The sequence below is a fragment of the Danio rerio genome, chromosome 18 (assembly GCF_052040795.2).
Source record: "Danio rerio strain M-AB ecotype USA chromosome 18, GRCz13ab, whole genome shotgun sequence".
In the NCBI taxonomy this organism is placed as follows: Eukaryota; Metazoa; Chordata; class Actinopteri; order Cypriniformes; family Danionidae; genus Danio; species Danio rerio.
The window spans coordinates 32,265,774-32,278,276 of record NC_141038.1 but is presented as its reverse complement, the minus strand read 5'-3'; the positions used below and the strand labels follow the sequence as shown (position 1 = coordinate 32,278,276).

At 35.4% G+C, this 12,503-nt stretch overlaps 2 protein-coding genes across 2 annotated transcripts in view; both read right to left on the bottom strand.

The window, feature by feature from the left end:
* Positions 1 to 1,267: 1,267 nt before the first annotated feature.
* On the bottom strand, positions 1,268 to 7,120 carry irf8 (interferon regulatory factor 8). Its single transcript, NM_001002622.1, is given in 8 exon segments — positions 1,268 to 1,856; positions 2,938 to 3,053; positions 3,976 to 4,356; positions 4,502 to 4,543; positions 4,740 to 4,848; positions 4,981 to 5,060; positions 5,295 to 5,478; positions 6,905 to 7,120. Coding segments are annotated over 8 exon segments (1,272 nt in total). The 5' UTR covers positions 7,073 to 7,120; the 3' UTR covers positions 1,268 to 1,664.
* Positions 7,121 to 10,421: 3,301 nt separating this feature from the next.
* Positions 10,422 to 12,503, bottom strand: part of dusp22a (dual specificity phosphatase 22a) — a 54,232-nt gene continuing 52,150 nt past the window's right edge. The window contains 1 exon segment of the mRNA NM_001002514.1: positions 10,422 to 11,117. Coding sequence (NP_001002514.1) covers positions 10,926 to 11,117 — 192 coding nt within the window. The 3' untranslated portion in view covers positions 10,422 to 10,925.

Here is a 12,503-nt window from a genome sequence, read left to right as displayed (position 1 = left end):
AAATCAACCATTTTAGAAATGTTTGGGATAAAATACTTTTTTATTCACTGTATGTATGTTTATTTCCAATAGAACCACTTCTATTGGTCCAAATCTGATAAAGCAATACATGCAACAACTTTAAACCTCCAATGAAGTCTGGAGGCAGACATGGTGCAGTCTCAGACCGATGCTTGTGTGTAGGATATTTCAGACACATATCACAATCGTTTTTAATAAGATTCACCTAATAATTAAAAACAACACATTTTATAATGTCGCGAGTGGAATATACTTACAGCGAGTGTCCATACGTGATCTATCTCACAAAGAGCGAAAGCATGTCCGCGTGCACATGTGCGGCTGAGTGCTGTCTGATTGCGCATGTCCGGCTGAGATTACATCACTCTGAATGCGCATGTCTGGCTCAGATTGCACCGGTCTGAGACTGCATTGTGTCTGCAGCCAGACCCTTCTCTCTCTTGCTTACTCCACTTTACTTTGTTGATTTACCCTGGTAAGTGGATCCCTTGTATCCACCTCAGTTCTCTGACCCTTCAGCTTCTTTAATTCCCCAGCTCCACTCAGGCCTGTCAGTCCTGGGACTCCACCTCAGCCCTTGAACCTTCCAGCTCTGCCTTAGTTTGTCATCTTAGCTAGTCTCAGGGTCCATCAGGCTCCTTCTTTCACCTCGATCGTCTATGTAACCCTAACTCTCTATATCTTCAGCTCTGGGTCTCCACTTCCATTAAAAACCGCTGCGACATTCCACTTGAGTAAAATTCATCATGGCTCCTCCCTCTCATGAATCCAGTGTAGTTTTCTATGAGGCTTTTCTGGTTACCTGGATCTTCCTAATAACTTCTCCTGTTGTTTCTTTTTTTCTGTTACCTGTCTCCCATTTACTGGTCACCCCTTCAGAGCCCCCACTCTCCCTCCTCAGTTTGACTATTGTCCCAACAAAAACACCATCTCAGGAGGGGCAAAAATCATCTTTAACCTTTGGTTTTTAATGAACACATGCCTGTTTCGGTTCCCCCTGTTTAATCTAAGCCCTGTCTTTCCATTATTGTTTATTTTAAACTCGTTGTATTGTTAATTAAGCAGTTTTGAATTACAAGGACATAAGGCATGTTCTCATAAACCACCTAAATTAAGTACAACTAGGCCATACCCATGTCATTATATAAATGTTTGTCCTTGTAAACCACCTAAACCGGCACACTCTCATACTTCCATCTCAGAAAATGTAAAACAGCTAGACAACCATTTAATCAAAGTCATTTCATTTTATTTAATCATAGATTTTTTATTGAAAATATATTTCCAGAATTACACTCAGAATTACATTCAAGTTAAAAAAAACAAAACAATTATTGGGTTAAAAAAGATTTAAAACAATTATGGATAGTAAAACCTATCAACTTCATAGTCCATACTAAAAAACTACAGAATCTCAAATGTTTAAGATGAATGATCAATGAGTAAAAAATGTAAACAACATATACACAAAGATAAAATACATGCATATCATCCCTGAGAAAATGATTCTTCTGTCCTGAGAGAACTGTAACACACATGAAGCCTAATGGTCGATTCTTTTTCTGTGTGAGATATTGATGTAAAAGCATAATTTTGGCTCAGCATGTGAACTGACTCAATCTTGAAAACATGGCAGTTCTGCCTCAGACTGGTATCTGTAAGTTGTCCCTGAAACAGGAAGCTCGTGGAGGAACTGGGTAGCTGCACAGGTCCTGATATATACAAGCCATCTGATCACTGACTAAGTTGTCTGAGATTTCCATATTCCCACTACTGCACTGGGTTCGCCGTGCAGTCACTGCATTCAAAAGCTGCTGACAGTTCCATGCTGTGATCTGCATGGACAAAGCATTCATGTTACTGCTATGTTTCATAGTGTTTTAAATTCTGCCAATCAAGAACAGACAGATGAAAAGGTAAATTCAGCAAACACTAATTGTTTCTAAGTAAGGTAATTAATATTAGGTAATAACTTCATGTGTTTGGTTTCATAGACAGGGTTTAGTTCACTTAAAACATTTAAATAATTGTTATAAATGCACTTAAAAAATCATTAATGGTGTCCACCTTGAGATAAAACAAGGACATTGATATCATTTAAGAAAAGTCTTAAAAAAGTTTCTTTCACTTGACGTAGCTCAGACATTTAGTCTGGAACTAAGCTTGATCTTTGTTTTAGAAATCTACAGTACAGGTTTCATTTTTTTTACTTAACAATTGTGAAATATTGAAATATTATAATACCTTACATGTTAAATGTTTGTTATAATTCAATACAATACCTAATCCATTAAATATTTCCTAAGAAATCTTAAACATAAAATTCTAACATACAGTGCTTAGCATATATAAGAACACCCCTCACAAATCTTTTAAATTCATATTTTTAATAGGATGCTATATAAATATTATGTTTGTGCATATACTTTAGATTAGTCAGTACTAAATTCAAATCTGGAGCTTATCTAGTCAAAAAAACCTACGACAACAGTTTAAAAATTAGTAGCTCAAATGTATGTTATAGAAAATTATAAAATACAAAATTGAAATAAGAGGAAAAATCAGGAGATGCAAAAAAATTTGAAAAATTTAGTTGAAATTTTGTAGGTTTTTTTTTTTTTTTTTGCAATATTTAGCTTGAATTTAATTGTATTATCTTTTCATTTCTAAATATGTTTGGAGACTAAAATATTATTTTAATAAATATATCTGTTTAATAAATTAGTTTTGTTTAAATGCACCAAAACACATTAACTATATTCACTAAGAAATTGATACAAATATTATTTTTCAAAATGGGGTGTACTCAATTATGTTAAGCACTGTAATTGAAAGAAAGCTTGGTTTAATGCTACAAATTTAAGAAAGCAATAAATGAGCTCAGTCATGTTTGTATACATATTTTACACTAATTACCTCCACAATGATTAATTTGCTCTTGACAGTGCTGAAATCGTTAAACTCTTCCCCGAAGCAGAGTGTGACAGTGGGCTCTGGAGCCTGATAATGACCATCCTGATACAACTGCAGTGCTGCAAGAAAATAAAACAACAAAACATCAATCCTCTCGTTTTTAAGTCACATTATTTAGGAATCAATGTATCAAGTCAGCTGCATTTCAGTGTAAGCTTAAAGCACTGAAAATAACTGCTCACTGTTATGATCACAAATGACCAGTAAGTACTTTAGGTCACACTTTATTTTGATGGAGCATTTGTTACACTGCATCTACATGTCAATCAATTCTCATTAGATTATAAGTAGACTGTTAGGTTAAGGTTAGGGTTAGGATTAGTGTAAATTGACATGTACTTGCAAAGTTTCTTATAGTCAGTTAAATGTCTGTTGAAGGAGCAGTATAAACAGATATTAAGCAGACAGTCTACTAATACTCAAATGGACCATCGAAATAAAGCGTTACCAAACTTTATTTACCAGTGATGTCCAACCCTCTTCCTGGAGGGCTTCTGTCCAACAGAGCACTTCACCTTGGGTCTCATTTATAAATAATTTATCATTTATTTATGCAACTTTCCATGCAAAAGTTGTGATTTATAAAAACAGTTATTGGGAGAATGTGCGCTTAAAAATCGAAACTACTATAAATCATCATATGAGCCATAATCCTTAATAAATATATTTAAACGTATTCTGGTGTACGTTCACTTTTAGGAACGTTCCTTTGCAAATTTTTTAAACCAGTCCCCAAAACACATTTGAACAAAGTCTTTAGAAACACAATAAATAAGTAAGTAAGTTTGTTACAGCTGACTGGTCAATGACTCCATTCAGAATGACTCCAATGAGCTCCAAGTTTAATCATCTCTGCTACATACTGACTTTGATTAGTAGTAAATACCATTTCTGAACTGTATTTCAGCCGTCTTATATTGAAATAGACTCTGATAAAAAAAAAACTGAATGTGTTATGTGTGTGACAGGATCTTTGTTTACCTTGTAGGAATCTGGCTGTATCGAAGATCTTCACCACAGCATCTCGCTCTAGTTTGCAGGGGTTGTACCGAGCATCCTGGCCAATCCAGAACACTCTGCTCTGGCACAGACGCTTGATAAAAATGCCCTCTCTGTTGGCACGCAGCAGTACGCCGCGCTCCAAGTGACTGAAAAGTTTGCGGGTGACGTGACGCTGGCGCTCATTCTTAATGCCGTCAATGGATGGGAAGTAAATGTTCTGGAGGCTGTCTGACCCGTACAAGAAGCCATTAGCCGTAGAGGGCAGGCAGGGGGAGATACGGCAGCCCTCTGGATGAGTGGTCACCATGTTGTCCACCATCTGACCTCCGTAGTAGAAAGAAATCAACATCTGAGAGAATGCTGGAGAAAAACGAGAAATGCGTGATCAGCCTCGTGCAGCAGTGAAAATACTAAGAGATTAAAACAGATTTCCCATGTTTCTTTCAGTCAGCTCTGACTGAAACATAATAATAATGCAATGTAATATACAATGTAAATGACATACCAGAATTTAATGAGCCTGCAGGATCCTGATGAACAACAGCAGCTGTGAATGTACGTAAAAACAAATGCTTATTAACATGAACACATGGGAGTCAGGTGACAAAACAATTCATACTGTACATTTTTATATTTTTTAAACATTTACTTAAGAAAGTCAAGAAATCAAGATAGTACTTTAAGTTACTCTTATCCAACTTCTTAAACTTACTTAAAACCTAAATAAACTAGACATTAATTACCATTGAGAGGTCCTTGCTGCCACCATTCTTGCACTGAAGGCATGCTACTGCGTTCATCCAGGGGAGAATGACTACTTCTCAAGATGCCCATGTATTCATCATTTGAAGACTGCACACACACACACAGATTATTCAGAAATGAGCCATCAATCAAACATCACCAGATAATACAAAATCATTACCTAATACCTTTTTTGTTCTAAGGGAAAGGTGGCATTTAACTGATTAAAAGTGGCAATACCTCTTTAATAATTTCATCCAAGTCTGGTGAGCAGTCCATGTCAGTGGTGTCTTTTACGGTGGTGACTGTGCCTTTACCTACTACAAAATAAGATATATGCTGTCAGTTTTTATCATTTGTAAAGGCAAGGCAACATTTAGCTACACCAAAGTGTCTTTTTGTAGAATCTGAATTCTTTAAGAAATGTTTCTTTTCATAATAATCATAAAAAAAACAAAGCACAAATACTCTCTCTCTCTCTCTCTCTCTCTCTCACACACACACACACACACACACACACACACACACACACACACACACACAGACACACTTACACTTTTGTTCCTCCTCTGGCACAATCCGGTACACTTTGTAGGGCTCAGAAATGTCAAGCTGGGATCGGTCAGTAACTTCCTCAAAATCTGGGCTTTTGTTGAGTGCACAGCGCAATCTGGTCTTCCATGTCGCTGGTTCAGCTTTATCCCCCTCCTTAAACTTCCCTTTAAATATTGCCCACGCCTGTAAAAAACACATGCTTAGTCAGACATCACCACAAAATCTGAAGAAATAAGTCTTGTTTCCAAGAGACTGAAAGCAGTGATTATTCAATCGTATTTTAGAATAATACACAAACAAGCAAAAGATCACCTAAAGGATTGGTTTACCCCAAAATCAAAACTCTATTATCAATCACTCATTCTCATTTAGTTACAATTACCCATTGAGACCTTCGTTCATCTTTGGAACACAAATTAAGATATTTTAGATGAAATCTGAGAGCTCCCACATCCTCCATATACAGCAACGGTCCTTAGATGTTCAAAGTCCAGAAAAGGAACTTAAAAACATTGTCAAAACATTCCATGTGACTTTGGTGGTTCAACTGTAATTAAACTAAAGTCCAAGAATGCTTTTGTGCATCAGAAAAATTATAAAAACAACCTTGTCCACATATGCCTTCCATATCCGATGAGGTTGCACATTTACTACAAGCATCTGATGCTTGCATGTTGCACTGCTAACTGTAATGGCAATATGTTATACTGTCCAACCTAGTAAATGAGCACCCTGACGACCTGATGCAGGAGAGAACATATAGATGAGTTGCATTTACAATTTTTTCTGCCACAAAAATGTGTCAGATTACAAACTGTAAAAAAATATATGATCGATTGGTCATGACAGCATATGTTTTTAGTTCACTGTTACTTATTAAACTAGGTTAATCATGCTCTAACTTAATTTTATAAGACATGCAAGCTGTTTTAAGTCAGTTTAACATAATATCAGTTCAATAGACTCATAAGGTTAACTTGATTCAGCTTAAAAATGTAGGGCAACCAGGATTTTTTTTTAAATGCAGTTGAACTACTGAAGTCACATAGAATGTTTTGTTTTTAGTTCCTTTTCTGGGCTTTGGGACCTTTGCTTTCTATGGAGGACCAGGAGCTCTCAGATTTGAACTAATAATCTTAATTTGTGTTCTGAAGATAAACGAAAGTCTCAGATTGAAATGACATTATGGTACATTAAAACATGTTTTTTTTTTTTTTTTTTTTTGGTGAACCAAAACGTTGATGTAACAATAAGAAAAAATAGTCAATACCTTACGCATTATTAAGTTATAATTTGGCAATGAAGACATTAGAATAAACAGACAATATACAATCAAACTGTGACAAAATCGAAAATAACTAAGTTCAAATGTTATGATTGTGACAAATTGCATGTACACAGGGATCTATGATCTAATAACAGTCTGAAAAAATCTGACTTTTTCCAATAACAACCATAATATTATTATTAATATTATTATTATTTTTATTATTAATATTAATATTAATAATAATAATAATAATAATAATAATATAGCAATGCTGCATTATTTTTAATCATATTGTTACTGTTAAATCTACTATTATTATTACTATAATGTTTCGCTTACTTTGAAAATGGACGCATCCACCTCTTGATTGTAATCTTGTTTTCCCGCATGTTTCCAGGGGATTCGAAACATAGTGCGGTCCTCATCCTCCCACTGCAGTCCATTATAGATGTTACTGTTTATCTGTTCTATAAGCCACTGTTTCAGTCTGCGACCGCCCGAGTTCATCTTGTAGACCTTTACTTCACTAGTATGCCGTTACAAACAGCAGCTGAGGATTATAAAGTACATACTCACGGCATCCAAGCAGCTTTATTTATAATCTAAAAGACACCCGCGCAAGGGAACGGAGAGTGTAGTGAGAACGGATTGGCTTGCGCAACTCCAAGGCGTCCAATCTCTACGCCTTATGTTGCCGTACCATGAATATGTAAATGAGATTACACGAAACGGAGGCATTTACAAGAAATCTGTCTGAAAGGAAAAGAGGGGAAGGGGACTTTACAGGTTCATCCACTTTATACCTAAGCTCAATTTACTGAACTCTCCTGAAGATCCCATAAATAGGATTATGAAATATATGCTAAAGGACTTGGCAATGTGTATTCATACACCAATAGATATAGATAAATCTGATGCATGAATAAATATATTGACCTCTGACGCAGATTTGACTGATTACTATCAGGAATTTGATTTGTTCACGCCATTGTCAGTTATGGTATTCTTAATGTGTAATCTAATTTATTTTACTTATGGGCTATATAGTAGCCTACATAAACTGTATTTTGGGGTGTAATCATTTTTGATTAACAGATTCATTAATTCATTCATTTTCTTTTCGGCTTAGTCCCTTTATTAATCCGGGGTCGCGGAATGAACCGCCAATTTATTCAGCACGTTTTTACGCAGTGGATGCCCTTCCAGCCGCAATTTATCTCTGGGAAATCAAAACAGATTATGAATCTTAATTTAACCATAAACAGTAGTTATGTGCAGTTAGTTATAATATGTACTGTAAAAAATGTTCTTAAATGTCATTCATTCATTTTCTTTTCAGCTTAGTCCCGTAATTTATCAAGGGTCGCCACAGCGGAATGAACCGCCAACTTATCCAGCATGTGTTTTATGCAGCGGCTGCCCTTCCAGCACTGGGAAACACCCATGCACACTCTATCACACACATGAACTACAGCCAATTTAGCTTATTCAACCTTTAGCGCATGTCTTTGGACTGTGGGGGAAACCAGAGCACCCGGAGGAAGCCCACGCCAACACAAGGAGAACATGCAAACTCCACACAGAAATGCCAACTGACCCAACTGAGGCTCAAACCAGTGATCTTATTGCTGTGAGGCGATCGTGCGACCCACTGCGCGACCGAGATGCCCGGTTTTTAAAAGTCTTACATTTTTTTCATTAAATCAAATGAACATAGTCATCAGTTTTTAGTTCATTCATTCGCCTTTGGCTTAGTCCCTTATTTAGGGGGCACATAATTAATTTTAGAGGTCATCAAAGCGAAATGAACCACCTTAAATCAGTTAAACTGATTAAAACATTTTAAACGTTACATGAGAAAAAAACTGAAATCTGGGTAATATATTAAGTCAAAGTTATATAAAAGCATTTGTTGTCATGACATTTTGTCATATTTTTTTTTACAGTGTAGCTTAAAATTTAGCTTGAGGGGCTAATAATTTTGTTCTTAAAATGGCTTTTAAAAATCTTAAAACTGCTTTTATTCTAGCCAAAATAAAACAATTCAGACTTTCTCCAGAAAAAAAAATATTATCAGACATACTTTGAAAATTTCTTTGCTCTGTTAAACATCATTTGGGAAATATTTAAAAAGAAAAAAAAAAATCAAAGGGGGGGGGGGGGCTAATAATTCTGACTCTTTATTATTATTTACTTACTGGTTCTATAGTTTAGGGTTCATTTCCAGCTGTTTTTCTTTTTCAAATCTGTAACTCCTTAAGCACCCGCAGCTCTTTACTGGAGCTCAAGCATCAATACACAAACACTGTCAACGCTATTAAAAGGATAAATTTGAACTTTTTGTAATTATGTTTTCCTTTTTCTGCTTTTCTGTGTGATACATCGTGACATTTAGAAAAGGTATAGCAAAGAGTTAATTTTATTATACTGGCCTTTATGAACAATTGTACCTAAACTAATGGAAGATACACACAGTAACTAATTAGGATATTTCAGCTATTATTTTATAATCTCCAAAGAGAAAATGCCATTCAGTTGTATTAAAATATATTCATAAAAAGAATTGTAAAGACATTCACAAAATTTTTCCCTATACCATGGCCTAAATTATTGTTCTGCATCATCAGATTACAAATGTTATTGTGTCAAATAAAGCCTGACTGTGGTGGCATGTTCAAAAATAGTTAATGGCTCATGTCAAAGCCACGTCTAACCTGCTGTCAGGAAGTTTATTATGTAGAAACCATGAAAAGCGGATCTGGGAAAGGTGAGGTTGCAGGCTGATGGTGTGTTAGAGGATATGAGCACAGGTAGTGGTCGTCGTGAAGGAGTTCTCACTTGAAGGTGGTGTGAGAGGAAGCTGCAGGAGCAAAATACTGTAACCCATTCTTTCTCATTCAAAGCAGTGTGAAGTAGATAGGCAAAAAAATGCAAACAACAATCTAATTAGCTAACTTTAATTGCAACATAAACACAAAGTGCCATAAATAAACAACCAAACCCAAAAATTTGCATAAACTATGACATTGCATGGATTAATTGATAAAACCATCCAAAATTTGCCTTAAAAGGCCAACTAAGTGTGTCACCATTCATTCATTCATCAATCCATTCATTCATTCATTCATTCATTCATTCATTCATTCATTCATTCATTCATTCTCTAACACAGTCAATTGTACCAAACTTTGTAGACCAATCCTCAACCTAATCACGGCTTCCACTTTCAGCACAAATAGCCTCCCAAAAAATCAGCACATCACAAATTATTCAAAAAAAAAAAAAAAACATTTTATCCAAGAGTCTGATGTTAGGAAATGTTAGGAATGATAGGGAAACGGTACACATACAAAAATAATTATGTTTTCTGAATAAGAAATGCACAGTATGCAAATTTTAAAACAATTGCATAGTAAGAATTAGTTTTTACAATTAAAGTCAACATATCGTTAGGTTAACTAAAGTGTTGTTAGGACATTACATGTGTTTATACGATCCATATCAATAGTGTTTTTACTTGAATAGTTATTCTTTTAAAATGGTCTTTGGGAATTTTAGCTGTCAAATAAAAAAATGTTTAATTATATCCTGAAATTCTCCCCGTAAATGTTATTAAGAACTGAAAATGGAAGTGCTAATGCTGCAGTGGGAAAAATGTATGTATGCAATTCTCCATGAAGAGGCTACTGTATCGTTCTTAATTCTTAACTGTACGAGATATTCAACACATATATAAACTATATAAACTGTGGTTCTTAGGTTGACAGAGTTACAGCAACATATCCTGCAGAAGGTTTTGTCTTACTTTATTATTATAAAACTTGACTAAATTGAGCAAGTCAAGTGTAGATATCACTTTTAAATTGTTTTATTACTTTATTGCCACGTTTTATGCCAAGAGAGACCAACAGTACAATATACAGTATATGAAATACAAAGCATAAATTACACATTAGCGGTCCAAATACTGCATTTTATAAAGCAATTTATGCGCTTAGAGCATTTTAGCACTGATCTATTATCAATCTAATGTCGGACAACTAAAAGATCTAAAGGCATCCTTATCATTTTGGAGGTAGAGCAGTGGGGGATGCGTTTTTTTAAAAATACAGCAATGCTGGCGACTAACTCTATCAGATTCCAACAACTTATAAAGGAAAAAATACTCTTTGAGTGATCAATGGTTAATGAACTCGCTATTACCGTTTTCATAATGCTCACATCAGCATGACTGTAATCTAAAGTGTTCTATGATCTCTCTTTTGAAATGATCTGCACATGTGGGAATTGCCACACATGCTCTTTTAGTCCTTTCAGGGTGTAAATCTGGTGGGCAGCGGAGACCTGGTCAAGTCTGCTTTCACCTGTTGCTGCCCGAGGCACTGTATTGGTTGTAGGACAGAGGATAGATGCGAGAGCCCTGGCTCATCCACTCCGGATCATTTTGTTGTCCTTGTTGCTGCTGTTCTGCAAACAGACTCAGTAAAGCTTCAACCTGTTCCTGGTCTTTAAATGGGCTGGATCTATAGCTGGCCCGCAACCATGCCTGATACTGAAAGAGACAGAGAGAGCAGTGCAAAGTGAGCGTTTATATATATATATATCCTGCTCTGTCATCAAACTGACACTTGCAGTATACTCAGAGACGTTACAGTTTCAGAAGACTCAGTTAACGCAATCATATTCATGCAGGTACAGTATATGATATGAATAAACTACAGTGACAACTTTATATTAGCACAATAAAAAAGCCTCATATTAATGCCTTCACTGGAAGCGATTAAAGGTTTCCTGGAATGTCTAAAAGTTAATTTGTCACAAATCAGTTTCACTTTTGGTCTGAACAAATGGAGCAAATGTTCTTTATCCAAACCAGAACTCCTCTGTGAGCATAAGAGTGGTCGAATAGTGTATAAGCATTTTTCCAAGGATCCCATCTGGGGTTTTCTTCTGGGAATAGCATCACCATGTTTTAATAAGCCTGACCTCTGTGGGCTACTTCCACAGAACTCTGCATCACACATTAGAAAGGCAGCACCTCAGCATTCATTAATGTCTTAAGCAGTCTAGTGCAGCTATGTCATGTTTTAACGAGGGCAATGGAAAATCCCTGGCACTGAGCACTGTTTAGAGCCTCAGCTGGAATGGAGTGGGAGGACAGACATCCGTTTTGTTTCCAGTCAGACTGTCCTTACTAGACTAAGCCAGCCGTACATGTTTGCACATGTTATACATCCTCATACTTAAGCAGTAGCATTTCTGGATCACTAAGACTTCAAATAAACTGTCAGCTAAAATATAGTCCATTTGCGGTGACTGCCAGTAAAAATAAAAACTAGACTGTCATCCTAGTACAGAATCTGATCTAAATGCTATAATGTTACCTCACTTTATGGTTTCATTTAATGTTAGATAATGTATTTACTAATAGATAAAATGTTATTTGGGAAATTAAAAAATAGTTATAATATAGATTTACAAATTGATAATGAAGTTATAGAAAGAGTGTATGCAATTAAGTTACTTGGTGTTGTATTGGATCATAAAATTAGTTGGAAACCGCAAATAAATAATGTGATATTAAAGTTGGTAAAAACTGTAGCAATAGTGTATAAAGCAAGATTTATCCTGGACGGTAATTCAATGTATATATTATATAACACACTTATGTTGCCATACCTGAGTTATTGTGTTGAAATTTGGGGGAATACATATAAATCTAATTTACGATCCATATGTACAATGCAGAAAAAAAGTAATTCGACTAATAGAGCATGTCGAGTATACAAATCCTTTATTTTTTAAATTAAAGATAGTTAAGTTCAGTGATTTGGTTAAGTTTAAAACAGCACAAGGTTATGTTGAAAGCTAGGAATAAACTACTTCCGAAATGTATACAAAAGTTTTTCGAAGAACGACAAGGGGGATATAACCTGAG